We start from the raw sequence: 24,982 nt of genomic DNA on the forward strand, positions 1-24,982 counted from the left end.
ACTATCCTTTCATATACGGTTCTCGTTGTATTGTATTTGTTCGTCTCTGTGTCAGATGCTACTAATGGGAACTCGAAGCGTATAGCTGAATGAGGAGTCTCATCGTTGACCGACCCGCAGTGCACCGAAGAAGATCCGATATTTGTCCCGATTCGGAGTCGGGTTACGAAGACTGGGTCGGATTGGATTGGATTTGATTTATAAAAATCCGACCCGATTACACGGCTGTCTAATCTCTCTAGAGTAACAACCGACCCAGAACCCAACCTTTCCTCCCTTCTCGGCCTTGCTCGGATCAAAACTCGTGGGTTTCCCGAAAGCTATTCCTGGAATTAGGGTTCCGGCGTTGATCCGGCGGAGGGAGAGAGGGGGAGAAGGAGAGGATGGGAGAGCGCAAGGTGTTGAACAAATACTACCCGCCGGACTTTGATCCGGCGAAGATCCCGCGGCGGCGGCAGCCTAAGAACCAACAGATCAAGGTTCGTATGATGCTTCCCATGAGCATCCGCTGCAACACCTGTGGCACCTACATCTACAAGGGCACCAAGTTCAATTCCCGCAAAGAAGATGTCATCGGAGATGTAATCCCCTTCTATCCCTTCTCAAGTGTTTCCCTTCCTCCTCTTCTTCTTCTTCTTTTTGTTCTTGATCGATTCGTCTCTTTCCCGCAGCTTCGTTCCATCGTTGTTCGTTTCCTTCTATTCTTTTTCAGTTGATTTCTTCTTTTTTTTTCTTCTTGTAACCTGTTAATTGAAAGTTTAGATTCGCCGAGTTTTCCACGCAGTTTGAGTTATCTATTCATGGTCCCCTATCGTATTTGCATTATTTTATCTGTTTGATTGATGAGATTCCTTTAGTTTGTTTGATATTCTGGAGAAAGGGTAAAATTATATTTAAAGTTTACCTGGAATTTGAGATTTATCTTAGCTGGGTCGAAATGCCTATATTCTGATACTGTAATTTCATAGATTTTGAGGAACTAGGTAACCTGAAGGCCATAAATTATCTTCAGATTAACATTATCGATGGTGTTAAATTTCAGGAATTCTTATTTGGTTAATGTTTGGTTGAAAAGTTCGATTTTATTGCGCATTTGATGAGGAACTGAGATTGATGTTTGGAATTTTGATTGGCATCTTGCAGACTTATCTGGGAATTCAGATTTTTCGGTTCTACTTCAAATGCACCAGATGCTCGGCTGAAATTGCATTCAAAACAGATCCTCAGAATTCGGACTATGTTGTTGAATCGGGAGCATCCCGAAATTTTGAGCCTTGGCGGGAAGAGGACGAAGTGAGTGATTTACATAATGCTCCGTAGCATGTTATATTGCTGGGTTTGACTAGTACATGTTCTGGGGTATTCTTGATCTTTGATATTTTCGCAATAGAATTGTGGTTTCAATTCCAATATCTTATGTTGTGCTTTCATCAGGCAGTAGAAAAAGAGAAGAAGAAAAGAGCTGCTGAAGAGATGGGGGATGCAATGAAGTCACTGGAAAACAGAGCAGTGGATTCAAAGAGAGATATGGACATACTTGCAGCACTAGAAGAAATGAGGTCTATGAAGGTATAAATTGGACTCTTCCCCCAAATTTCCTTAAGACTTTTAAAGTTACTGGTGACATGAATACAACCAGGGGTTCAGGATAGTTTGTGATTCTGTACTATTATCATGCTGACAGATTCTTTTTTGCTGTTCTCCAGTCAAGACATGCAACTGTGAGTGTCGATATGATGCTAGAGACTCTAAAGCGTTCAGCCTACGACAAGGTAAAATTTTGGTTACTTTTCTTTCTCACTTCCCCCTTGTGAACTTTTCATTCCTAAAGAATGATTGAGTATGCGGTCATTTCTGTGAAGCATTAACATCAGTACCATGAGCATGGCCCCTATTGCCTTTATTCTCTATACGATGTTTTCTCTTTCTTCTAGAATACACTTGAGGAGGGATGGTTATGTTGTTAAAATGATTAAGTTTCAATACAGTTCATACGCGTCGATATGGAGTAGTACAAGATCTGTACCAACCCGAACTTGACTTTCATACCGGTTTCCACCCGGTATAGGACGTGCCGTACTGTACTGGGTGGTATGGTAGACCATGCTCTGTCTGAATATCATCAAGATCATATCTGAAGGAAGGTTTTTACAGTGACCTATCTCGACAACTTGTAGTACAATGCTTTTAGGTATCTGGTACTTGACTAGTGACCTTGGTGTAGCATTAGTTTGGGCTGATCTTAATTAGTTTTAGATTTTAAGGGAAGAAAGACATAAAAGTCACAAATTAGGGAGTTTGGGTTTTGATAAGATTATCATATGTGAATGGCATGCGTATTTGAAAATTTCTTAAGAATGGAAAAAAATAAAGAGGAGATACAGAAAGTGTATAACTCATTATACATTACTAATAAAGTGTGATAATAGTAAAACCTTTATTAGGTATGTTAGAAGAGTGAGAAGGGTTTTCCCCCAAAAAAAGTGTAGACCAAGTGGGAAAGGGAAATAGTTTTCTTCAATCATTTCCATATTGAGGGTTTAAATATATTCATGATAAGTATGTGAACTTCTTTTGAGCATGCAACTTACTGGCCGTCAATAATTAATATAGAAAATAATTTAAAAAAAAAATTGGTGAAGATTATGGGTAAAAAGGAGAAAACAATTTAAGTGCAAGATATTTGAAGGCAGGCTCTGGATGTATTATTAACCTTAACCTACAAGCCTCGTCATAACTTGTAAGTCTTTAAGTCAGATTTGAGGATCAACTCAGAGATTTTTTTTCTACATATCAAGACTGCTACCTGTAAATGTTGCTTTATTAGTGAAATTTTTGTTAGGTTCTGGATAAAGAATGAGGTTTTTATTAGCAAATCTTTCGCAATTGATGCAGTGTTCTTGGTTAGTGTTTGATGTGGATGGTGTAGCTTATATAACAACTGTTGTACGTTCATTTATAAATCAATGTTTTTTGTTCTTAAGTCTTCTCATGAACTTTCTATGCTTTGTCAGGAGCAAAAAATTGCGGAGGAGTTAGATAAAGCAGATGAAGAACTGATCAAATCAATTGCTTTTCCTGTTAGTATTTGAGTATTCCTTTTATTGCTTTTTTTGTCACTGTAATCTATTATTTTCAAAAAGTTTTGCATTAAGATTGGTGCATGAGGTGCTAATAACGAAGTACCTTTTGCAGGGTTCACAAAATTATGTCCGACGTATACAGGATGATGAAGATGAGGATCTAGATGAGGACTTTGGTCAGTCATCTTCCAATCCATGCAAGTTACCAGATGATAATTTAAAGGTATATTTTGGCTTTATTGATTGCTTCATTTGTAGTTTTCATTCTTTTGTCCTAAATATGCAAAATTTATATAAATTTTATTGGGGGAACATTTTAAATGTTGGAACTGGCTTTCAAAAATGGAGTGATAGACCTGGTTAAAAGAAAAATTCTTAAAATTCCTATTATCTTGCTGATTGTAAATCCTTTTCTTTATGAAGCTAGTAGTATTAGTTTTTGTTTTTTGCCTTTAATTGTTATATACTAATATGACATTACATGAATTGTTGACTTCTTTTTTTTTTTGCTGAAAAAAAAAAGGGGAGGGGGGAGGAAGGGACAAGCCCACCCCCGCGTAGCAGCCCCAACCACTGGGCCCCCACCCCGCCAGGAAAATATTAATTGTTGACTTCTTGATTGAAAGAAATCTGAAAGAATTTGCGAGCATTCTCCAGTGAATTCTGTGTTAGGCTTGTTATCCTTTTGTATTCTCATGCATGCCTATCAGGGCTGATCGTCCATGCTGGCATACATCATTATCTTTTAAGACCCTATGACATGTGCCTTTGGCCATAGGTGTTTTCTCACTTATTAATATTTTCTGCACATGAATGCACACAGTAAATTTGGTAGACATTTGCTCTTTTAAAGATGTAACCCCAAGGATTATGAGGGATTGCTAGTCAATAAACTGCTAGAATTTTAAATTCAGATTTGAAGGCAAATCTAAATTCTGTGCATTTTCAAAGTCTACTATCAGCAGCTATTATTAGTCAGCCTGGACCCCAGATATGTTAAACAACAAGATTCCGCTGTTTTGCAGGGATGCTTGAGCACATAAAAGATAGAAATCAGACTGGAAGAGAGTAGAAGAGAGGAGAGAGTAAGAGAAGAATGTAAGAACAAAAGGAAAAGAGGAAAACAGGGAGCCCCGTGGTCCTCTTTTTAAATAAAATATCTCATATAAGCTGACTTCTGTAAAAAGTCTCCTCCACAGCTGGCTATGAATCCCCCGTTTCATATGTTCTATCAGTCTCTTTTCCTAATCATTTACGGATTCCTAAATAGTAAATAAGTCAAAACACTTAACTAATAGCCCTACTTTATTTTGAAATTCTGAACTACGCCCCATGAACCGTGGTTATTTTTCATGCCACATAGCATATTGATATGGTGCTTGATATTGATATTAGATGTTCTAAGTTCTAACCAGTAGACCTGCTAAAACAGAAAAAATGATGACTAAAAACTTAGCTAAAAAATAAAATTAATTCCAGTAACTTGAAGTTTCAAAAATCTGATCACATCACTCGAGCATCAGTTAAGCTATGTATAAAATAATGTTACTTTATATTCCCTACAAATATTGTTACCTTATGTTTGTCCAATCACTGTGACTCTGTGGTGGCATCTTCTTGTCTGCATTACGTTTTGATGCATATATATCCCATATTTCATTGTTGGCCTTGCGATTTTTTTCTATTTCACTTAGCATGCAAATATTGCGCAACATTAACATCCAGCTCCAGTTTATTCATATATAATGTCATCTATCTCTAATTAACAAAATTGAGTCATATGAATTTGTTATTTGTTTACTAGTATATCCCAAACCTCTTCGAAACGCGTTACGCTATACTGATCATGAGTTGAGTGTTAATGATGGTTGTTTTGCTGCAGTCTGGGTGTTCAAATCTATGTATGGTACAGTATTCGGAAGACCAAAGAAGATATACATGATTTATCATTTGTTAATGTTTCACTTAATATTTTTTTGAAGTCTTTTAGTGTACACAAGATTTCTTTGCCTTTTTCTTTTAATGTAATGTTCAAAAGTTTTAATCGGATTAAGGATTTTGTAAACGAGAGTTCAAATGTGTTGCTTGGGGCCTAACTGGTGTCTTGCGTATAAGAAGGTTTCTGATCTGACAGGATTGTCATTTCATGCATATCATATTGACAATCAAGCTTACTGTTTAAGTTACTTGAGGTGTATTAATTAGTCAGTTATGCTATGAAGCCAACTATTATTAGCAATTCAAGCCCTGGAAATGCCTGCTTGCAAAAGTTATGTTTCATGATTTTTTTATAATTAATTAAAAGCTATATTTTGTTGTTAATAATATTATAACATTCCGTTGTTCCCCTAGTGCAGCGGGATTTGAATATTAAAGTTGAATCATGTCTCAAAAATGTACTGCAGTTGAGCTTTAGAGAAGTTAGTTGTAGTTCTGTGGCACCTTTTATTGTGCATCTGTTGTCCCTGTTCCCTAATTATAGATGGGAGTCATGGTGGGCCAATAGTTGTTTCTTATAAGTTCCTATATGACTATGCATTGGTGAGTGATTATATAAGTATCTTGTAAGCTTTGGCCGACAGTTGTCATTATGTAGTCTTTTTAAGTGATAATGCTTATTATCTTGCTTAAACAAGTCTGGAGATTCATCAAATTTTTTCTAGACTTATATTTATGTCTGCATTCAGTTCAAATTCAACGTTGTTTGTACTCTAAGCTTATGATCTTGTTATCTTCTGCAGGGGAAAAGTAATTCAGAACTCTCAAGCACAGTGGAAAAACCAACAGATTCCTTAACAAAAAGCAGTATTTTTAACAGTTCTAAAGATGGAGGTACATTTCATACATAAATTGTGTTAACATTTAGATTTTCTCCACTTGCAATATGATTATACAAATAAATAGTTATGGGTATTTATAGCAAAGCCATTTATGTCATATTGCTGCTGAATTGAATTTATTTTGTATTATCTATTGGCATACATAAGTACGTGCATGTGTGTACATGTGCATGCTTTCATCTTGTGTTTGTGTACTTGCATGTTTGCATGCTTGTGTGTGTGCATACTGTTCTTGCCCATGTGTTTCTGTTGTAAGCAAACGAGGATTCTGCTGTGTTTGAGTTCGTATATAGACCTTGGATTCTAGTTTCTAACATACCGTCTTATGAAATTATGCTTCTTATATGACCTACACAACCCTACAATCATGTGCCTGCGTTTGTGCACAAATGGTGTGTTAGATGAAATAGATGTATCTTATACTCTGTCGTTTTAGAGTTCCTAACCACAGTAGCTTAGATCCTGACTAGGGGTACAAATGGGTTGGGTTGGGTCGGGTCATGAGTGACCCCGACCCAACCCGGTTTCTTATTCGGGCTCTAATTTTGGATCCAGACCCGACCCGATGTTAGGTCAGGTCGGGTCCACCGTTACAATTTTGATCCAACGGGTCATTCGAGTCGGGTCGGGTCCATGTATAACCCAGACCCAACCCAAAAAATTCGGGTCCAGTTCGAGTAAACCCATCCATGGCTTCAGAACTTATGTTTGCACTCTCGCGGGCTTCAGCCTGTGGGCTCAAATAATTTTACAGATTCGGGTCGGGTCTAGTCTGAATTCAGTAAATCTAGACCCGATCCGAAAAATGGAACAAGTCCAATTTTAGGACCTGACCCGGCCCCACGGGTGCTCCAAAATGGGTCGGGTCATGGGTCAACTCGACCCATTTGCAACCTTAATCCTAACCATCAGATCATAAATGTCTTGTTGATAAAAAGGGGAAAAAAACTGTTGATGTTATATATATGTCACTACGGCAGTATGCATACATGCATAAATGCACATAAATACATAGATATTTACCAACAGTTGCATATGGTTTTGTATCGGTAGCCTTAAATTGTAATGACATTAAATGGTTTTCATTATAAGAGTTGGGACCTTGGTTCTCTGTATACCTATGTGGTGGCTTGTAATCCATTCAGCCTTGCATTGTTAACTTCTTAAGAGGCCAGAGTTGTTAGGCACACATCTATATATAATTACCAAGCAAATTAAATCTGGCATGAGGAGAAAAATTATATCATTTATGCTCGAAAAAAGTAATAGGAGGATAGACCTCTTTTCTTTTTCCGTATCGAATTGAGTGTTCCTCTTTTTCTGATCATGTATAGATTTCTTTGTTGAATTGGTATGCTCCATGTTATACGCTGATCCGGGTGATGTAGCACCTATATGTGTCTTAACCTGCCGTCATTCCAAGCATATTTTTGCATTACTCTTCATATGGATCCTACTTCCAATTTATAATTCTAATCCCAAGTCTATGACTCCGGGACAATTTCTCTTAAGTTTATTTCTTGCATTGCCAACGAGTAGTTCCTTATCCTTGTCTCGTCTTCTCTTTCCACTTGTATCCGAGACATCCTTCTAGTTGCACTGCCTTAGCTTGCACTTTCCACCCCAATTCAACTGTTCAGCTGGAATTTCCCATGCTGACATGAGGTGGTCTTATCAGCATGGAAAGTGTTCAGGCCCTTCTTCGTGTCTTGAAGTATATGAGACATTTGGTTAAGCTTTGTGAGTGCATGCAATGGCATCAGAAATGAATACACACCACACCCACTCTCAGACATATACATGCATGACCATGAATACAAGCACATGCTAGCATAGGTGGTCATCAAATGCCCATTTAGATTCAACGGAACTTATTAACAGACTGAATCAGTTTGATGGAATACAACTTGTTGTGGAATTAAGATACAGTTAAAGACAAATGTGTATAGTTGCGGACTGGGTTGCGTCTTTTGCCTTGGGAGGTTTTCTTTGGGAGAGTATTGAGGCCATCCCGCCTGCTCTGCATCAGATACTTGTTTTGGATTGTTCTGGGTGCACTTACGCTCGTCCAGTGTGAGGCGCCAGTTTATCAAAAAAAAAAGAAAAGACAAATGTGCATAGCTGGTTAACCAACTAGATATGATTTTCATAATGCTTAAGACTGATATGCTGGAATATTTCTCTTTGAATAAAATTCTACTTAAAAAAGCTAATGAATTGCTATTAGAAAAATCGACAGACCATGATGTCACATGGAAACACACTCAAAGTACACACATGCATAAGCACACAGGCAGAGTTAAGACCGTCAAATTTTCCCCACTGGAGTGACTTCACTAGGTACAGATGCTGTGAAAATAAGCGGCTGTAAGAAAACCTTTACACAGACACATGCATAGACAGGTTTTGGAGCAAGGAATGATTAAAATCTTGAATTTGTTCCGCGAGAGTGAATTCTACATAAACAAAAACACACCCTCACCCCTGCGGAGAAAAGCTGGTCATCTAGAAACCTGCAAACAATGACAATGCCATTAAGAGAGAGAGAGAGAGAGAGAGAGAGAGAGAGAGAGAAACCCTTGAATTTTTCCCAGTAGAATGGCTTTAGAAAAGCATGCTTGTCCAAGTTTAGTTTATTGTTTTGCAAAAGTGCTAAAAAGGTATTTAGTTTTCATGACATCAACTATGAGCTCATTTATGTTTTCTCTTCCTTCCCAGCTAATGTTTTCCCCCTACCAATTTTACAGGAACTTCAGGTGGGGGCTCTTCAGTTACCATGCCGAAGTTTATATTGAAACCACGGCCTGTGACAGATGGGCCTTCTTCCAAGAAGCCCCGGACTGCACCTATAGAGGATGACCGACAAGATGGTGAAAACAATCAGACGGAAGGCAATCAGATGACGAACGGGCTTGTATCTCTTTGTCAAAATTATGATACGGATGATGAAAGTGATTGATTGTAGCAATGTAATATTTTATTATACTGAGGCCTAATGCCTTTCAATGTTTCTGCTAACTAGTGGAAATATCACACATGGATCAGGGAAATCGAGCAGCCCACGTAGATGTATGGAGGAAATTTGTAAGCTTGGGTTCGATTTCTTTCTAGTAATGGACGAGGCTCCATGGGTTATGCTTGGATATGAATGCTGTCGGGTCATTGTAACTGAAAGTGGAGAGGCTATTAGCATGAGTTGAAGCAGAAGACAATGTTGAAAATAGCATGTCTCAACCATTTCTCTTTGTTTACATGCCCTCTCTGGTCCAAGTATGTTGTACTGATGAAATTGTTTTTCCTGTCTTTTTGTGGAAGGTGGATGCTCATGCATGATCTTTTAGACGACGATTATGCTTGTCTTGCAGCGTGGCATTTGTTTTCATTGCACTGCATGGAGATATTTTAGGGATATGGTATCAGGCATCTTCAGGTGCATCTCCAGCTTGAATTTTTTTTACAGCCCGTTTTGCAGTAGTGGTGTAGCATCTTGGTTGCTGTGGACTGGATTGTTTTTTATATGGTTGATTAATTCAAAAAAAAATTTATACAAAAATTATGTGTCTTTTTTTTAATTATTTTTTTTGGATTTTGTTAGCTGCATCTATCTATTGTGTGAGACATCTATCTATTATGTGAGAGTCGTTGCACTTAAATAAAATAAAATAAAATAAAATAAAAACACTCGAACCCTGCACTATAATTTATTTTTGAGTTAGATCCAGCCCTTTTGTACGCAAGCCATTATCTTGCTGTAGGCTCTAAGCGTGTTTTGTAGGCATCGCTTTATTCTCGTCAACGGTATCCCTCCACGGGCCTTCCCTTCTCGCCAAGGTTGCCAAGCCTTCTTTTCTTTATTTTTTTTCGTTCTCTTTCGCAAAAAGAGAACCATCTTTTCACTTATACTACTTTTCGAAAGAAATCCGCTCCCTCCAGCATCTCGGGCTATTTTCGTCAAGTTCGGCATCTAGACATCCCATCATTTCAACATCCCAGATTCCCAATGCCCTATCCGAGAAATTATTGCCTACACGGCGTGCACCAGCCTGGCGAATCAACGACCGCTGGTTTCTAGAGCCCATTCATCAAACACGCATCTTGATGCGATATTATAAAACCAGCGGTCGTGATGGATACACTTACGGCCACGCAGGTACATGCGTTGTAGGCAAATAATCTCTTTCCTCCTATCCCTCTCTGCCTATTCTCTTCATCAATCCACAAACCCAATCTACTGTCTCCCTAATCTTGCCTTCTTTCATATACTCCTCCTCGCCCTTACAGCTTTCATCTCTCCTTCTCCTTCTCCTCTCATCTCATCTCTTCGGGAGCCGAGGAGAGGACGAAAACGGAGCTATTATAAGTCTATGGAGCTCGTCCCCTACTCATCCCCAGAGCCTAACCCTAGCAACCCCTCCTGGTCCGACATGTTCCGCTCCGCCTCCCTCCGCCGCCCCCCCGACTCCCTCCCCCCTTCCCCCCCTCGCCTCTCGGAATCCTACCCCGACGGCAAGCCCCCCAAACCCTCCGCCGCCGGCGACACCCTCGAAGCTTCCTCCGCTGCCGCCGGGACCCTTGCCGGCGACCCCCACGCCCGGCTGGCCCTTTACATCGCCATGGCCCACGCCGGCCTGGCCCTCTCCCTCCTCCTCCTCTACGGCCTCTACCGCCTCCTCCACGACTTCGTCCGCCCCCTCCAGTGGGCCATCCTCTGCTCCATCCCCCTTCGCCAGCTCCAGGACGCCCTCGTCTCCTTCTGGTCCCCTCCCCTCCGCCTCGGCCTCCTCCCCTCCCTCCTCGCCGTTCCCTCCGCCCTTCTCCGCGCCTCCGCCGCCACCCTCGTCGACTTCCGCTCACTCCTCCTCCGCCGCAAGCTCGTTTCCTCCTCCTCCCCATCCTCCTCCTCCACCCTTGGCTTCTCCCGCCTTCTCCGTTGGCTCGTCTCCTTCTGGGTCTTCATCATCACCTTCGAGCAGCTCGGCGCCGCCGTCCTCCCCCTCTTCGCCCTTGGCTTCTTCCTCGCTGGCCCCACCGCCTCTGTCGTCCGCAAGGCCAGCTTTGTCAGGCCCGACACCTCCTCCGCCAAGCGCGGTTGCACTTGCATCACTGCCGGCATCCTCAAGCGGCTCAAAACCATTGTCGCTGTTGGCCTGATTGTAGGAATGATCGTCGGGATTTTAGCTGGCGGCATCTTTTTCTCCTACAAGATCGGCGTGGAGAGTAAGGATGCCGTGATGTCGGTCAAATCCCGTGTTCAGCACAGTAACTATGCCGAGAGGATCGGATTCAAGAAATGGATGGAGGATAATGACATCACTGGTCTTGTGGATCGCTACTCGGCCAAGCTCTACGATACTGCTTGGGAACAGATCGATCGGCTTGCAGTCCAGTATAATATGACTGACTTTGCTAATGGGCTTCGGCAATTTATGGTAAACCAGTCGGCAAGTCCTTCTGGAGGGGCTTCAACAGCTCTGGCGAGCTCACCACAGCACCCATACACGGTAAAGCTCCAATCTTTGAGTGTTCTGGTGAAGAATCGCGAGTGGGCGGAGATTTATAAAGAATTGGATTTGATTGTTAGAGAATTGTTGATTACTAGAGGTGATTTGGTGGAGAAGGCAAAGGGGATTGCTTTTCAGGGGATTGAAGTCTCGAAGCAGGTGCTCTCCAGTAGTACATCGATCCTCGGTGGAAGTGCCAGTGTGATTGGTTTTGTTGCCCTGGCAGTGATCTCCGGTGCGGCAGAAGTAATTAATTTTTTGTCGCAATTGATGGTCTTCCTCTGGGTTCTGTATTATCTAATCACGTCAGAATCTGGTGGGGCGACAGAGCAGGTTGTGGGCATGCTCCCCATTTCAAAATCCATGAGGGTTCGATGTGTTGAGGTTATCAACCATGCTATCAGCAGTGTGCTTTTGGCTACTGTGAAGATTGCCATCTTCCAAAGTTGCCTCACATGGCTGCTGTTCAGGTTCTGCTCAATGCATTTTGTGTACATGTCGACTGCACTTGGATTCATTAGTGCCCTGCTGCCAATACTACCATCTTGGCTTTCAACGATCCCTGCTGTGGCTGAGCTGCTCATGGAGGGGAGGTGCATTTTTGCCATCGCATTGACCGTGATGCACCTTGTGCTCATGGACTACGGATATTCAGTAATCCAGGAGGATATACCCGGGCACAGTGCATACCTCACTGGGCTTAGTATCATTGGTGGCATGACATTGTTCCGGAATGCTTTAGAGGTAATATTCTATTTCTTGATTTTGCTCATACTTGATTTATTCATTCTGATCTAGACTTGTTTAAAGTGAACTAAGATAGAAGGCCACTGAAAATGGTTTTGACCTTATGTTTTCCTAATTGTTGCCTGTATTGAATATTGTCTGAAGAACATATATTATGAACGGCATCTTTATTCCAACATGCTGTTTTTTAATGCTTAAATAAATAGAATAGATTTCTGAAACAATTTTAGTAAATAAATTTACAAATTGACTTGTGCTTAGTTCTAAATTGAAGAAATCCCATGTTATGTGACATTGGCATCAACATAATTAAAGAACATATGTTAGCAAGAATCAATTTTGTATCTGTGAAAACTGCAGGCCTTTTTCTTTCAATATGACGAAACTTTTAGGATAGAGTGTTGAATCTGATGATAGGTGCATAAATCGTTAATGGCTACTATGGATTCATTAGCTATTTGATGATAGTTATAAACAATTTGTGTAATATTCTTAAATATGTTCATATTGCTGTTCTTTCTCATGGGACCATTACGAAGATCAAAATTTGTTTTATCATCTATTATTCTTCTTCAGTTGACCTATGATGAATTTCATGCTTTTGTATCTGAGAATTGATGGAATGATTCTATTGGAATCTTACATGTGGTCACTAATCAGCATTTTCCCTCAAGCTAGAGAAGTTAAGAGGTGTTTCTCTGGTTTTTATTCTACAGGGTGCAATAATGGGTCCTCTTCTAATGACAGTTGTCCTTGCTTTGAAGAATTTGTATTCAGAGTTTGTGCTTGCTGATACAGGAGAAATCAGTGGATAGGGTGCAGATGGAAAAGATACATCCTTGGTCTTTTGCTCTGGTTAGTTAAGAGTGTAGCAAAGTGGGTAGCATCTATAGCAAAAAACATCAGTTCTGCTGTTGTACCTCTGAGGTATATTTATTTTATTTTTGATTAATTGTTCTCTCGTCGAAGGGGGCAATTATTCTTTAGGGTGTGGATTTTGTACCATATCGATCATTTTCTCTCTGATTGATGGGAAAATTGTAAATTCATTGTAGCATTCTGATATGAAAAGGCATGTAATCCACGCCAAAATATGCCATTGTATTGCAATAAAGGTTGCTAATTTTGAATTTGTTGGATCAGACTGTGTTAGCTGATGTTGCTTCTAAATTGTTGTTAGGATAATTATTAGGCATGATAAATAATGTATGATTTTAAGTCTTTGCAGATCTTAGTTATTCATGTTGCTTCCACATTCAGTTTGATGTAAACTATATGCTGCATAAAATTAATGCTATATGTGATTTTTACTGTTTGTATTTGAATGCTGCATGATTAAGGAGAAAAGTCTACAAAGTTGAAGTTAGGTATATAAACATGGAACCATGTAAATGCTCCGACAAAAATCCAAGATCATTTTATCATCGAGAAAATTGGATGTGCTTGATTGACATCCTTCCTTCAGAATAATCCATGAAGTGCTTTTAAATCAAGGATTACCATGGCAGGTGGATGTTTTACAACCTGATGGTTTGGAGATTGCTGTTTCAGAGAACAGTAGCCTATAGAGGCATGGACTCTTATCCTTTCATTCTTTTCTTCCGGAAACATGTAATAGTTCTTGACTAGTCATCAGTGATAAAGTAACATGAGTAAACATTAGAGAAATAATGCATGTTTGCATGCATGAAATTCCAAAAGCTGCTACTTTTTATCCATCACAAATGGGCTTTGCCATAACATGGTTATGCAATCCTTGGATTCTTTGGGCTGTTTCCAACTCCTGATTTTCTTCCATACTTTATCCTAACTTTACAGACCATGCACATCATATTTTTTATCACCAAAAAGCATGCTGATATCTCATTATACTTTTGGAATTCTATTAAGGTCTTTGCTTTATAATCTGTAAATAAAGAAAAATGGTACCAGAAGCTTATAGCTGCAGGGTTTCTGTTTGCTAGAAAATTTTCTCATAAAGTAAGAGCCTTTACTTCCAGAATGGTGATTAGTGCACTACGTGAGGATTTCAGATGCGCTACGTTTTCTTTTACTCCTTGGAAACATATTGTTTGATCAATACAATTGCAAGATACTTATGAATATTCTCAATTATCTCCATCAATACATTGTATAACCTGAGTAGTATGGCCTTTCGAGAATTTGGATTTCTTTTATCCAAATTATTGCCAATTTCATCAAGAAATTAGAAGTTTATGTGATTTTTTTTTCTAACCATTTTTAGTATGTTGTTTTTTTCTTGCCTTTTTTCCTTATGTCATATCACTTCTCTCGTTAAAATTGCATTTTTATGTTACATGTTTATAATTTACCCTTGCTTTTACCAGTTTATTAGGCCTTGCTGTGGATGAATTCTACTTTACCCTAGTATCGGAATTTGTTATTCTACCATCTAGGACTAATGACTTTGGGTATGTTCATTTCCATTGGAATTATTTATAGCAATAATGGATGATGACCCGAACAAGAGTGGAATTTTAGTGGAACATGACAATAATAGCAAGCCTGGAAAAAAAATTATCCTGGCTTGTTTTGCCTCTGCCTGAGGTATCCTTTTTCTCTGTGGAGCTTCTCCTTTTCCTGCCATGGTTGTATTTATTCAAGGATAATATAATATATATCCAGTTTTACTGAAAGAAAAAAGAGGTATGTATCTCCAACTTCTATCAAGTTTAAAACATTTGTATTTGATCTCAAAATTTTAGCAAAATTAGATGGCCTTATTGTTATGGTGGGTGCAAATTTTGTTCTCTCTGCTCTTCAGCAATCATGACCGAAACAAATATACATTTTTTGTGCTTTATAGCATGACTATTTTATGTAAAATTGTGAAACCAGTAAGCAGGTTTTACTTCCATTGCTGAAGTTTTCCTGGCTTCATTCTGAAAATAAAAAAAATAATTAAAAGACCTGCATGCCATCAATGTTCATTCCTGCATGCATGAAACTATGCCTCCAAAGATAGCAATTGCAGGGTAAAGATTTCAGGTGGTGCTGTCATGCCATCAATGTCAGAATATAAAACATAAAATGAAAGCACGGTGCATCTCTTCATCTCTCTTCTGTGAAAAAAAAAAAATTAAAAGAAATTGAACTGATAACTTTCCGTAGCGTAATTTTTGGATAGATTTAGCTCTGTAACTGAGCCCAGGTCCTTTCCATGCGATGCATTAATGTTTGTGATTTTTCATGTATCAATTTTTTTTTAATCATGTAATTTGATAAAAACGCTTGTACTTTGGGTGGTGCATTTTTTCCCTTGCACTAGAATCCAGCACAAACTAAAAGAGGTAAGATAAAGATTACTGTAAGAGTAAACGGATGAAGTAGGGACTGCAAGGGTGTTTGTTTATGTTTTTATTTTCAGTCTTTTTGCAACATATAAAAGGGTCAAGACATCGAGTTAGTCTTCTGTCCAAGGAGTTTTGCGTTATAGTAGTACAGACGAGGTAAGTGTCAATGGATCGAGTACTGAGGTAGAGGGTTTCGAAAATGGTGCCTACAATGTGGAGCAACGGTCAACTCATGGTTTCAATTTGATCTCTGTTCTAGAAAATTTGAGCACTGAGGTAGAAGCTTTCTCACCTTAGTTAGCTGGCTTATCCGTAGGAAAGAATTCCAAATTCAAATTTGTGTGGCTTTGCTATCAATAATTTTGTCCAAAGAAAATCATGGTATTTGATTTTTGTTGTGTTATGTTAGCAATTGAAGCCAAAAAAAAAAAAAGTATTATCAGATTCTAGTTTTTTTTTTTAATTTAATACAAATTCTCATGATTTAGAAAAAAGTAGCATCTAAATTTAACATGGATTATCCCAATTTAATAAGGATGTTACTGATTTTGTTAAACTAATTCTCATGACTATTTCAAAGGTAATTGATAATTTTGACCAGATCATGAGAAATGTAAGCAGGATAGACCTTGATCACATTCATTAGGATCATTCTCTCAGTTATAAACTCTCAATTCAATAAGTCAAAACAATCAAGTATTCATAATCAAGTCAATATGATTAAATCTTAATTAATTTTTCCTTCCACAGCATGCATTGTACGAAAATTTTTACTAGTACACACATTTATACATACACGTATACATGTAACATAGCTAATATATGGACATCCATGCAAGAGCTCAAATAAGTTCGATGACCGGATAGCTAGGATTGTAATCATTGGATGTAGTCGGCTATTGCTAAATTACTTATTGTCAAAAAATCAACCTGAATAAATTCGAGACCAAATGATTAGAGCCCAAGACTTACGATCCGAGTTGTTGAATATAATCTACTAATTTTAAACTACTTACTATAAAAAAATCATCTAATTTGGAGATTCCTAGTGTATACATTGCTTATACATCTAATTGTCAAAACTGGGTAGTTTAAATAATATAAACAATGCATATTTTTTATCATTAGATACATAAGCTAAGGATATCTATATCATATATTGTTGGCAAATTGTTAAGACTTTAGAGATAGCAGATCACATCCAATAACTTTATCATTATTACCCTCTCTAGACTAACTTTATTTAGGTCGCTACGTAAGTAATATATATATGTATGTGTGTGTGTGTGTGTATATATATATATATATATATGTGTGTGTGTGTGTATGCATTTCTTGTCCTCTAAATCTTCCTAGTTAGCCTTACCCATGATGTTTCCTTGACTTTGCCTAGTTTGATCCTGCTCGTTTCTTTTGGATGGTGGGTAATAGAGCAGGTTTTATGAGTCTACTTCGCTTATAAAATTTTTTGAACAGAAAACCAGGACCAGTATCCCCCTCATCTGTTAGTCTCCAATAACTCCATCCCACCTATGCGTCAAGATTTGAAAAGTAGGTGACAAGATTTTTTTTCCCTTCATGTTGAGCTACAGCATACAGGACGCTTCCTGCTGTCTACTTTTTTTACTCCCCTTCCAATGCGGTCCCTCTTCCTCTTGTCGCGCGCACTCTCGGCCAGTCCAAATCTTATAAAATTAATGCATTCAATTTCTTATTACAATTATAATCCAACCTTATCCGGCACTATCAGCATAACTTAGGTCCAAAAGAGCATGAAATAATTTGGATCTGAGTTAGAAATGATCCAATGATCTTAGCCTGGCCTTTTGCAGGCCAAACATTATAGAGGGTTACTACAGCACCAGCTATACTGTTCTCCCAAGGCTTTTCAAGCCAAGAATGGGTTCTAGCTGTATCTTTCGTGGGAAAGAATGATTCATCTTCTTTTGCATAAATTCACTGTTGGATCACGCAATGGCTACTTTGAAATCTATGCAGATGGATAAGTGATGGAGTTCGAATTGCTTTGAGATATATATAGATTGTGATCCGATGGATCTCATTGTAAAAGAAAATCAATCATTCATTCATGCAAAACATACAATCCGAACCGACCAAGAGTAGCCCAAAGTTAGCCTGAAAAAGATGCTCTACTCTCAAGCTGCCTCACAAAATGTGTACCCAGTTTGCTGCCAGATTTTGCTTCAATGCATTTGACTCGTGTTTCCTAAGAAGAGTTGTTCTCTCTTAATTGAGCAATACTATATTGTAGGGGAATTTGAAACTTCTAAATATATGGCAACATATTGCAATGATCAGTATAACTAATTAATATCATTATATTGCATCTGGAAAAATAATATCATAACTTTCAAATGATACTAAAGACAAAGAAGTCATTTTGTTTATTGTCTAACATTGTAGTAAAAGCCTTAATGTTTACATAAACAAGTAAGGTATATGCTCCTTTCTGTATGTTGAACAATGTAACATGAGTGCAACTAAACCATGATGATAACCATCAGCAGCAGCAGCAGCATGAAAAAAGACTAATTATTATTTGGTAGTAGCAACTGGGTTGCCAATGAGATGTGCCACCTAGACTTTGGTTACATATGTAAGCCTCGCTTAGTCCATTCAAGCTCGACTCGAGCTCCAACCAAGCTCGAGCACATGTGGTTTATCTGGTTCTCTACCCATACTTGAACAAGCTAAAAAGAAGCAGGGCTTGAACATGAGTTCCTGCACTTTGTTTCCAGCCGAGCCTCAACCTATTGCCTGAAGATCATTTGCTTCCTTAACCAAGCATAGATATTTAGGCAAGCAGAATCTAGATTCCATAGCTTCAATAATGGCCAAATTAGTCACAATATTTATTACTTATGATTTCAGACCCCCTAATCTTATTATGTTAGATAAGTTGCTGCAATGGGCAGAAAAGATAATGAAACATGAAGGAAAAAAAAAGAAAAGAAAAGAATAATAGAAGAATAAGAACATACAATATTTATGTAGTTCGGTCTACTTTCCTACATCTGTGGACAAAGATGATGCAAAAACTTCATATAAAAAAATACAAATTACAGGGTACAAGATTTCTTCATAAATTCTATCATCTGATACATCCGATCTCTAAGACACTTAATTACTCTCATCTTTTGAACAAATATTCCTATGATAATCAGGTTTGGATAATATATGACTGATGTTTTAAATCGATTTGGACTGGATCTTCTAGAACTTGCAAACTCAAAAATATACTCAATATAAATAAGCATTAAAAATATTGAGCAACAGAGTTATTCTTTGCTTATTAATCAAAGCTTATCCATTTCTCCCTTCTTAATCTCGGTATTCTAGTGCTAAACATAATCTTTTGATCCACTAAAAGGAGCTCCTCGTATATGTAACCGGTTCTCCATGTTGACATGAACATCCAACCAACTTTTTAAGTACTCTTTGACTCGTCCAGATATTTGTGGAGTTTGTGGTGAAACGTGTTGCTTTAGTTCTCGTGTCCTTTTGGGGCCTGCATACATTAATAAGCAAAGAATAACTATTGAAATGGGTGAAAGAGATGGGCAAGGGTGTAAAACTCCAGAAGAGCTTTTATAGCCAGAATAATTGGCAGACTTATATATAAAACCTAAACTCAGCATGCCCGTGCATGGTTGGCCACTTCCGCATAAATTAAAATCTAAATGCATGTAAAATTTATGTCTCTTTAGTTTAAATTTGAACCGGAGAGACCTAATTTAACTCACCACCAAGTTTAGTCACCATTCATCTCACAATACATGGATAGCTGATGATTGAATTGGAGTTCTTCAATCATCATGAGGGTTTAAACTCATACAAATAGGGGATGAATATGAGGCTTTTAGAATGACTCTTCGACGCAAAGCTAATTAAATTAGTCGATTTTCTTTTTCCTTTCATTTTTCTCTTACTAAACAAGAATGGAAGAAATCGTGGTTGAAATTGAGATGAACTCAAATCCAGGCCCTTGGTACTACTCCTGAACCAGAGCTTTACTAATTGAATTAATTGAGTTAGCTGCATTGGCTGATATTGTGATTTAGAATTTAGGGTTTAGGATCTGATCTATAGGCCAATTATTTTTATATTGTTTGGATTGGGTCTTCAGCCGACCCAGTTTAGGATTTTGCAAATCCAGACCCGAACCCGTGCATTTGCATACCATAGATATACCTCCAATCTGAGTTTGGTATTAACTGATAAAATATATGGTTTGTGGCAGATATCACACAATGTTAGCTATAGCATGGTGGTGAACCTCATGGTACAATGGTACTTAAAATGGTGATACATATAAGGATGAAAATGCATCATAAATATGCTCCAAAAATCTTACATAATTTTGAAGATTCTACGAATATCTCAAAAATATATTACAGTAATTCTTTAATAAAAAATATACAATACTATGTACTAAAAATATGCTTTGATAATTTTGTGAATATTTTTTAATGATCTTTCGAATATTTGACTGTATAATTTTAGATATATTTTGAAGATTTATATGGTCAAAAATTTGCAGTATAGATAATACTTTGGCTCATGCTATATGCAAAGTTTTGTCTTTAGATGTAGCAGCTATCTTCGTTTTCTCTTTTTCTTAAAAAAAATTTAAAGATTGAGACCTGAAACATAAAAGGCATAATCCTTAGGTACAAAAGAATGTGGGAGCAGAAATGATGTGTGATTGTTTTGCAAATGATGTATGTGGCCATGCGTGAAGACAAAATGATTAAAGAAAGCGTGAAGACATACGATCGCTAGTTGCTTTTAAGCCAAAACCTACAACATGCTCCTCATTACTTTGAATTAAGCTTTCAACATATAATTAATTTTATGGTAAAAGAAATTGTAGCTGCCATTACAACTATAATTAACTCTTGTAACAGAAAATAACAAGAATAATATTGCACTACAAGATCACTTTTCATCTCTACTAATATTATCTTTGTCGTTTATATATATTATTAGATTTATTTTAAAAGTATTTAAAAAAAACATCCTAGCTCCTATCATTACTGTTCAAAAAGGATTAGATACATACAATTTTACTCTCATATTCCGACAGTCTAAAAATCTGTGCGGACATATGTTTAGTTTCACATCAATTATTCGCTGGATAGATTTTGGATATTTATACAGAATCAAATAAGTAATACATTTTGCCTAGTATTTCTGAATAAACTTCTGAATTATTGCATATAGATTATTTTTATATTTCGAATCTATGATATTCAGATCACAATGCAAACCTCACCGATGGGGATGCACAAAAACTCATGCTAAAAAATATTCTATATATTATAAATAAAAATAAATTAATAATAATTTTTATTATAAAATAATGGTTAGATAATGGTTATAACATAAACTCACGAGACACCATGATGTCAAAAGAATTTTGATGGATCCGTCCGGTGACCCATGTAGCATCATCCATCCTAAAGTTGATCGGACAGAGCTTGGAGACAAATATTGTTATATTTTAGATAGACTCAACTCGAAGTCTCGAACCCTATTAAAAGTAATAAGGTTTAGGCCTGAGATCTGGCCAGCTTTAATCCATCCTTTCATGCGCTTGGTACTTGCTTTTCCAGGTGCCTGTGACCTATGTCATCTCCCGTACGATGACGGGCGAAAAAAAAAAGCTATTCTTCATCAGTTTGTAGGTAGCTGTGCGTCATAAATTGGCTTCCTCGCCGTGGGCTGCTCCCATCCAATAAACTCTGGATAAAACCAGTGGATGCGTCCTGTCATGTTTTGTCCTCACAACTTGAGCTTGTCATGCACCGTTTCATGCAGTAAATTTCAAAGATCACACAAAAATTTCTAGAGAACACAAGACCATGGACTTGCACTAGAGATAGCCTCATTGGTGACATCTCCATATCTAGCAACTTGGCTCTTTCAAAAGCCTTGCTGGAGCTAGCTAGATCATCAAGGATTAATCTCAAAAGATCTATTCAGACAGGATCATGGTTTTTCCCATCTACTTGCTTAATTGCGGTCTAGGAAGAACTAACAATCACTTTCTTCATTCTAAATTTTGCCAAGATGGCTCTACTACGGTAAACAATTGGATAGAAGACTGACATTTTCAGAGCTTCTTCTCATCTACTCCTTGGAGACATTTAGGTTATAGCTTTAAAGTCAGCTTTATTTCAACCGGTGCATATATTTCGAGAAGCCAACACTTTCGCTGATTGGCTGGCTGAAAATGATACTTGGATGGTGACTTCACTAATGCTGCAAATTTTTTTACTGAATCGCTTGTTTCAATCCAATCTGATGCTAATAGCTGCCTCTATTTTTCTCCATTGTATACAAGAAATAATAATAATAATAATAATAATAATAATAATAATAATAATAATAATAATAATAATAATAATAATAAGAACGGTGGGATTCATGTGCCCTCTCTCTGTCTTTTAGGTAATTTAGGGTTTGCCGTGTGAAAGCGCGTCTTAGCTATCCGCTTTTGTTCGTTTGCGTGGAAAAGAGGGGCAGATGCGCGTAGTTTAAGAGATTAGAGGATATAAATAGAGATCCGGGTAAAGTTGGATTTCAAGGAAAGTTCACCGCCTTTTTCTCTTTTTTTTTAATGTCAACTGGAACTAAAAAACTAGCTTTTAGACCCCGTCCTTGACAAAGTCAAATCAAATTATGACTTCTCAATCAAGCTTTCTTCGATAAATTATATGTGAGTGCGTGGATCCGACAAGCATGTTCCTTTAGGTGCTATGTCACGGTCAGTCATTACAATCCGTTATCACATGGATTAATAAGTCTTCGATTAGTTGAAAAAGTCCAACGACCAAAATATTTATTTTGTTTCACCTGGGGTGTTATTTTATTTTCTTTGTGAAGTACTCTGGCTACGTGAACTACTCGTTTGGCACTAGCTTTGCTCTCTAATATTATATTTTTTTTCTAAAAAAATATGTGAGTAAGAATGATGATAAGGCACTATGTACGTTTTTTTTTTAATCTTATGATAAATATTCGTAACTCTTAAATCTTGATGAAAGTGAGACTCAATACAAAGCAGAGAAAAACTTTAGATATTTGCTTTCTTTTTGAATAAGATCTTAATTCCAGCTACGATTTTATTAGATATCTTACAATTAGAATTTCTCTTTTTTTCGATTCGCCATTACATGTTTGCTTTAGTTTTGTTGTTTTTGATGTTGGGTGGTTTCTTTCTTTTAACTTTTTTAGTCGCTTGTTTGGTTTCTTACCTGCAGGATGCTCGTTGGTTTTACGGTTGCCCGTGACCAATAAATCCTCCAACCCCCTAAGTATCCTGCAGCCCAACCATAACTCTAAGGGCTCGTTTGGTTCGCGGGAAGCATTTTTCCTTCTAGGAATATGATTTCTGAGAAAAAGATTCCAAGGAAGAGAATGCCTGGGAATGTACTTTTGGCATGTTTGGTTAAACATGGAAAAGTGACAGATTTTCAGAGTGCTTATATTTGGTTGACCATCCACTTTCCTGAGAAAGTTATGCGTAATTTCTATTATACCCTTAATAAAAATTAGGTATTTAATGCCTCTTTAATGCTGAAGGGCCTTTTTGGAAAAAAATAAAATTTTCCCGCCTCATGGGAAAGTAACTTTTCCATATGTCTCATGGAAAAGACTTTCTCATGAAATGTGGAAATCATATTTCCATGAGATTACAAATTTCTCATCTCTTCTTTGAAAACTCCAACCAAACAAGAGGCATCTCATTATTTTTCCGTTGACTATACTTTTTCTGCTTCTTTTCTCGCGAACCAAACGAGCTCTAAAAGATAAAATGGGAGTCCACCTAAGCCCCCTCCTCATCCAATCGGGAATACATCTCATCCTTAGATCTTAAATTTCCGAGAAGATTCATGAATCATTGGCATTACTTCCCTTCTCTTCTTGTTTAAAGAATCATGCAAAAATTTAGCAAATATAGGATTGTTCACTCTTATAAATCTATTACATAATACATGTAAATCTATTTTCCAAGAGAATGCTTTTGGAGCACAAAAATTACACCCAAATTAGAATTAGTTGACTGGTTGATCTGCTGTTTTTTTTAAACAGCTCGTATTTGATGTCATATTGTCCATCCAAGAGAGAATAATAGCAAAAACATATATTTGGTGCATGATTTTTTAGTAAGATTTTTGTGTTTCATAGCATTATCCATTTCTTGTTGGTTTTCATGAAAGATTTCATCATACGCTTCAGGAAAAAAAACCACTTAAGTTGACATATGGTCTTTTCAACAAATTGGTACTTTTCAGTCATGATCATCGACAAAAAATATACAACTTGTGACCTTTGGTGAGTATTCAAACGGATAATGTACTTGCATTCAATTGTACAAGCAACTTTAATTTACTGTGCCAATATATTTAGACTAACTTGATTTTTTTTTTTTTTTTTTTATGAAACAACTTAAGCATATTGATTTAATGTTTTCTTGAAAGGGCACTAGGCAAAATTATTATGCACACCAATGCTGGTAAAATAATTAAAAAAATGAGCTTGCACGCACAAAACGCTCACTTCCATTCACGTTCATAGTAAATGCATAAAATTTTTTAGGAAAATGCATGATGTCCCATCCATGTCTCTCAAACATGTCGCACCGACATAGCTGAAGAAAAGAAAATTGGAGTTATAAAAAAATTCTCTCTCAATCAATTTTGGTATGAAGATCTATATTTTTTTTATAATATTTCTGTATAACTATTTAAAATGGTAATAGATACTAAGATAAAAATGTACAAGAATAAATCTCAAGAATATCTTGAAGATTTAATAAATATTTCAAAAATATATTGTAGTAATTTTTAATGAAATATATACTATACTAGATTTCAAAAATATATTTTGATAATTCTTTGAATATTTAGCTGCATCATTTTGAAGATTTCTTGAAAATTTATACAATCAATAACTGGGCTAATACATACAAAATCATGCAAAACTCAAATTAGCTTTTGCATAGAAATTTCTATCCATTTATTTTAAAATTGAATCTCATCAGCATAGCATCAAAAGTTAATCCCTTGATTCAACAAAGCATTATTTTGTATTTTCAAATTAAATTTTATAAATAGATGCAAAAAAAACACTATAAACTTATAAACTTCTCTCATCTCATGGTGCTAGAATCGCAATTTATGATTCAACCATCTCCTTGCACATCACTCCAATCTTTTTTGAAGGTGGTAATTTACTCCACCCTATCCACTATCGATCCAATCTTAATGGAGCAGGTTTTATCCAACCTATAACATCCATAAGACAAATGCAGATAATGATAATATGCCTTAAATTCGCTCTATATATATATATATATTGATGTAAAAAAAATTAAATTATATATAAAAGAATAATTTTTGTAGTTTTATACTATCTGATCCATCCAATTCATTTCATATAGTTTTACTCGCTTTATTTCGCTTCTAAAT

General features: G+C 37.0%; 2 protein-coding genes across 3 annotated transcripts; both read left to right on the forward strand.

Moving 5' to 3' along the window:
• Positions 1 to 248: 248 nt before the first annotated feature.
• LOC103716783 (splicing factor YJU2-like) lies at positions 249 to 9,205 on the forward strand. Of its 2 annotated transcripts, XM_008804942.4 has the most exons (8): positions 249 to 581; positions 1,144 to 1,293; positions 1,435 to 1,569; positions 1,707 to 1,772; positions 3,015 to 3,080; positions 3,196 to 3,306; positions 5,825 to 5,915; positions 8,671 to 9,205. In XM_008804942.4, the coding sequence occupies exons 1-8, from the start codon at positions 384 to 386 to the stop codon at positions 8,880 to 8,882; spliced, it is 1,029 nt and encodes a 342-aa protein (XP_008803164.2). In that variant the 5' UTR covers positions 249 to 383; the 3' UTR covers positions 8,883 to 9,205. The 2 variants fall into 2 exon arrangements, with proteins under 2 accessions (XP_008803164.2, XP_038986369.1); XM_039130441.1 differs by lacking the exons at positions 5,825 to 5,915; positions 8,671 to 9,205 and adding an exon at positions 4,109 to 4,141.
• Positions 9,206 to 10,070: 865 nt separating this feature from the next.
• On the forward strand, positions 10,071 to 13,313 carry LOC103716785 (transmembrane protein 245). Its single transcript, XM_039130435.1, has 2 exons — positions 10,071 to 12,168; positions 12,888 to 13,313. The coding sequence occupies exons 1-2, from the start codon at positions 10,078 to 10,080 to the stop codon at positions 12,984 to 12,986; spliced, it is 2,190 nt and encodes a 729-aa protein (XP_038986363.1). The 5' UTR covers positions 10,071 to 10,077; the 3' UTR covers positions 12,987 to 13,313.
• The last annotated feature ends 11,669 nt before the right edge of the window (positions 13,314 to 24,982 follow it).

Source organism: Phoenix dactylifera, chromosome 1 (genome assembly GCF_009389715.1).
Source record: "Phoenix dactylifera cultivar Barhee BC4 chromosome 1, palm_55x_up_171113_PBpolish2nd_filt_p, whole genome shotgun sequence".
NCBI lineage: Eukaryota > Viridiplantae > Streptophyta > Magnoliopsida > Arecales > Arecaceae > Phoenix > Phoenix dactylifera.

Coding starts and splice junctions, on each gene's coding strand:
- LOC103716783 (XM_008804942.4), top strand. CDS start 384: ATGGGAGAGCGCAAGGTGTTGAACAAATACTACCCGCCGGACTTTGAT. Junction 582..1,143: donor AAGAAGATGTCATCGGAGAT/GTAATCCCCTTC, acceptor GGCATCTTGCAG/ACTTATCTGGGAATTCAGAT. Junction 3,081..3,195: donor TCAAATCAATTGCTTTTCCT/GTTAGTATTTGA, acceptor TACCTTTTGCAG/GGTTCACAAAATTATGTCCG.
- LOC103716785 (XM_039130435.1), top strand. CDS start 10,078: ATGCGTTGTAGGCAAATAATCTCTTTCCTCCTATCCCTCTCTGCCTAT. Junction 12,169..12,887: donor TGTTCCGGAATGCTTTAGAG/GTAATATTCTAT, acceptor TTTATTCTACAG/GGTGCAATAATGGGTCCTCT.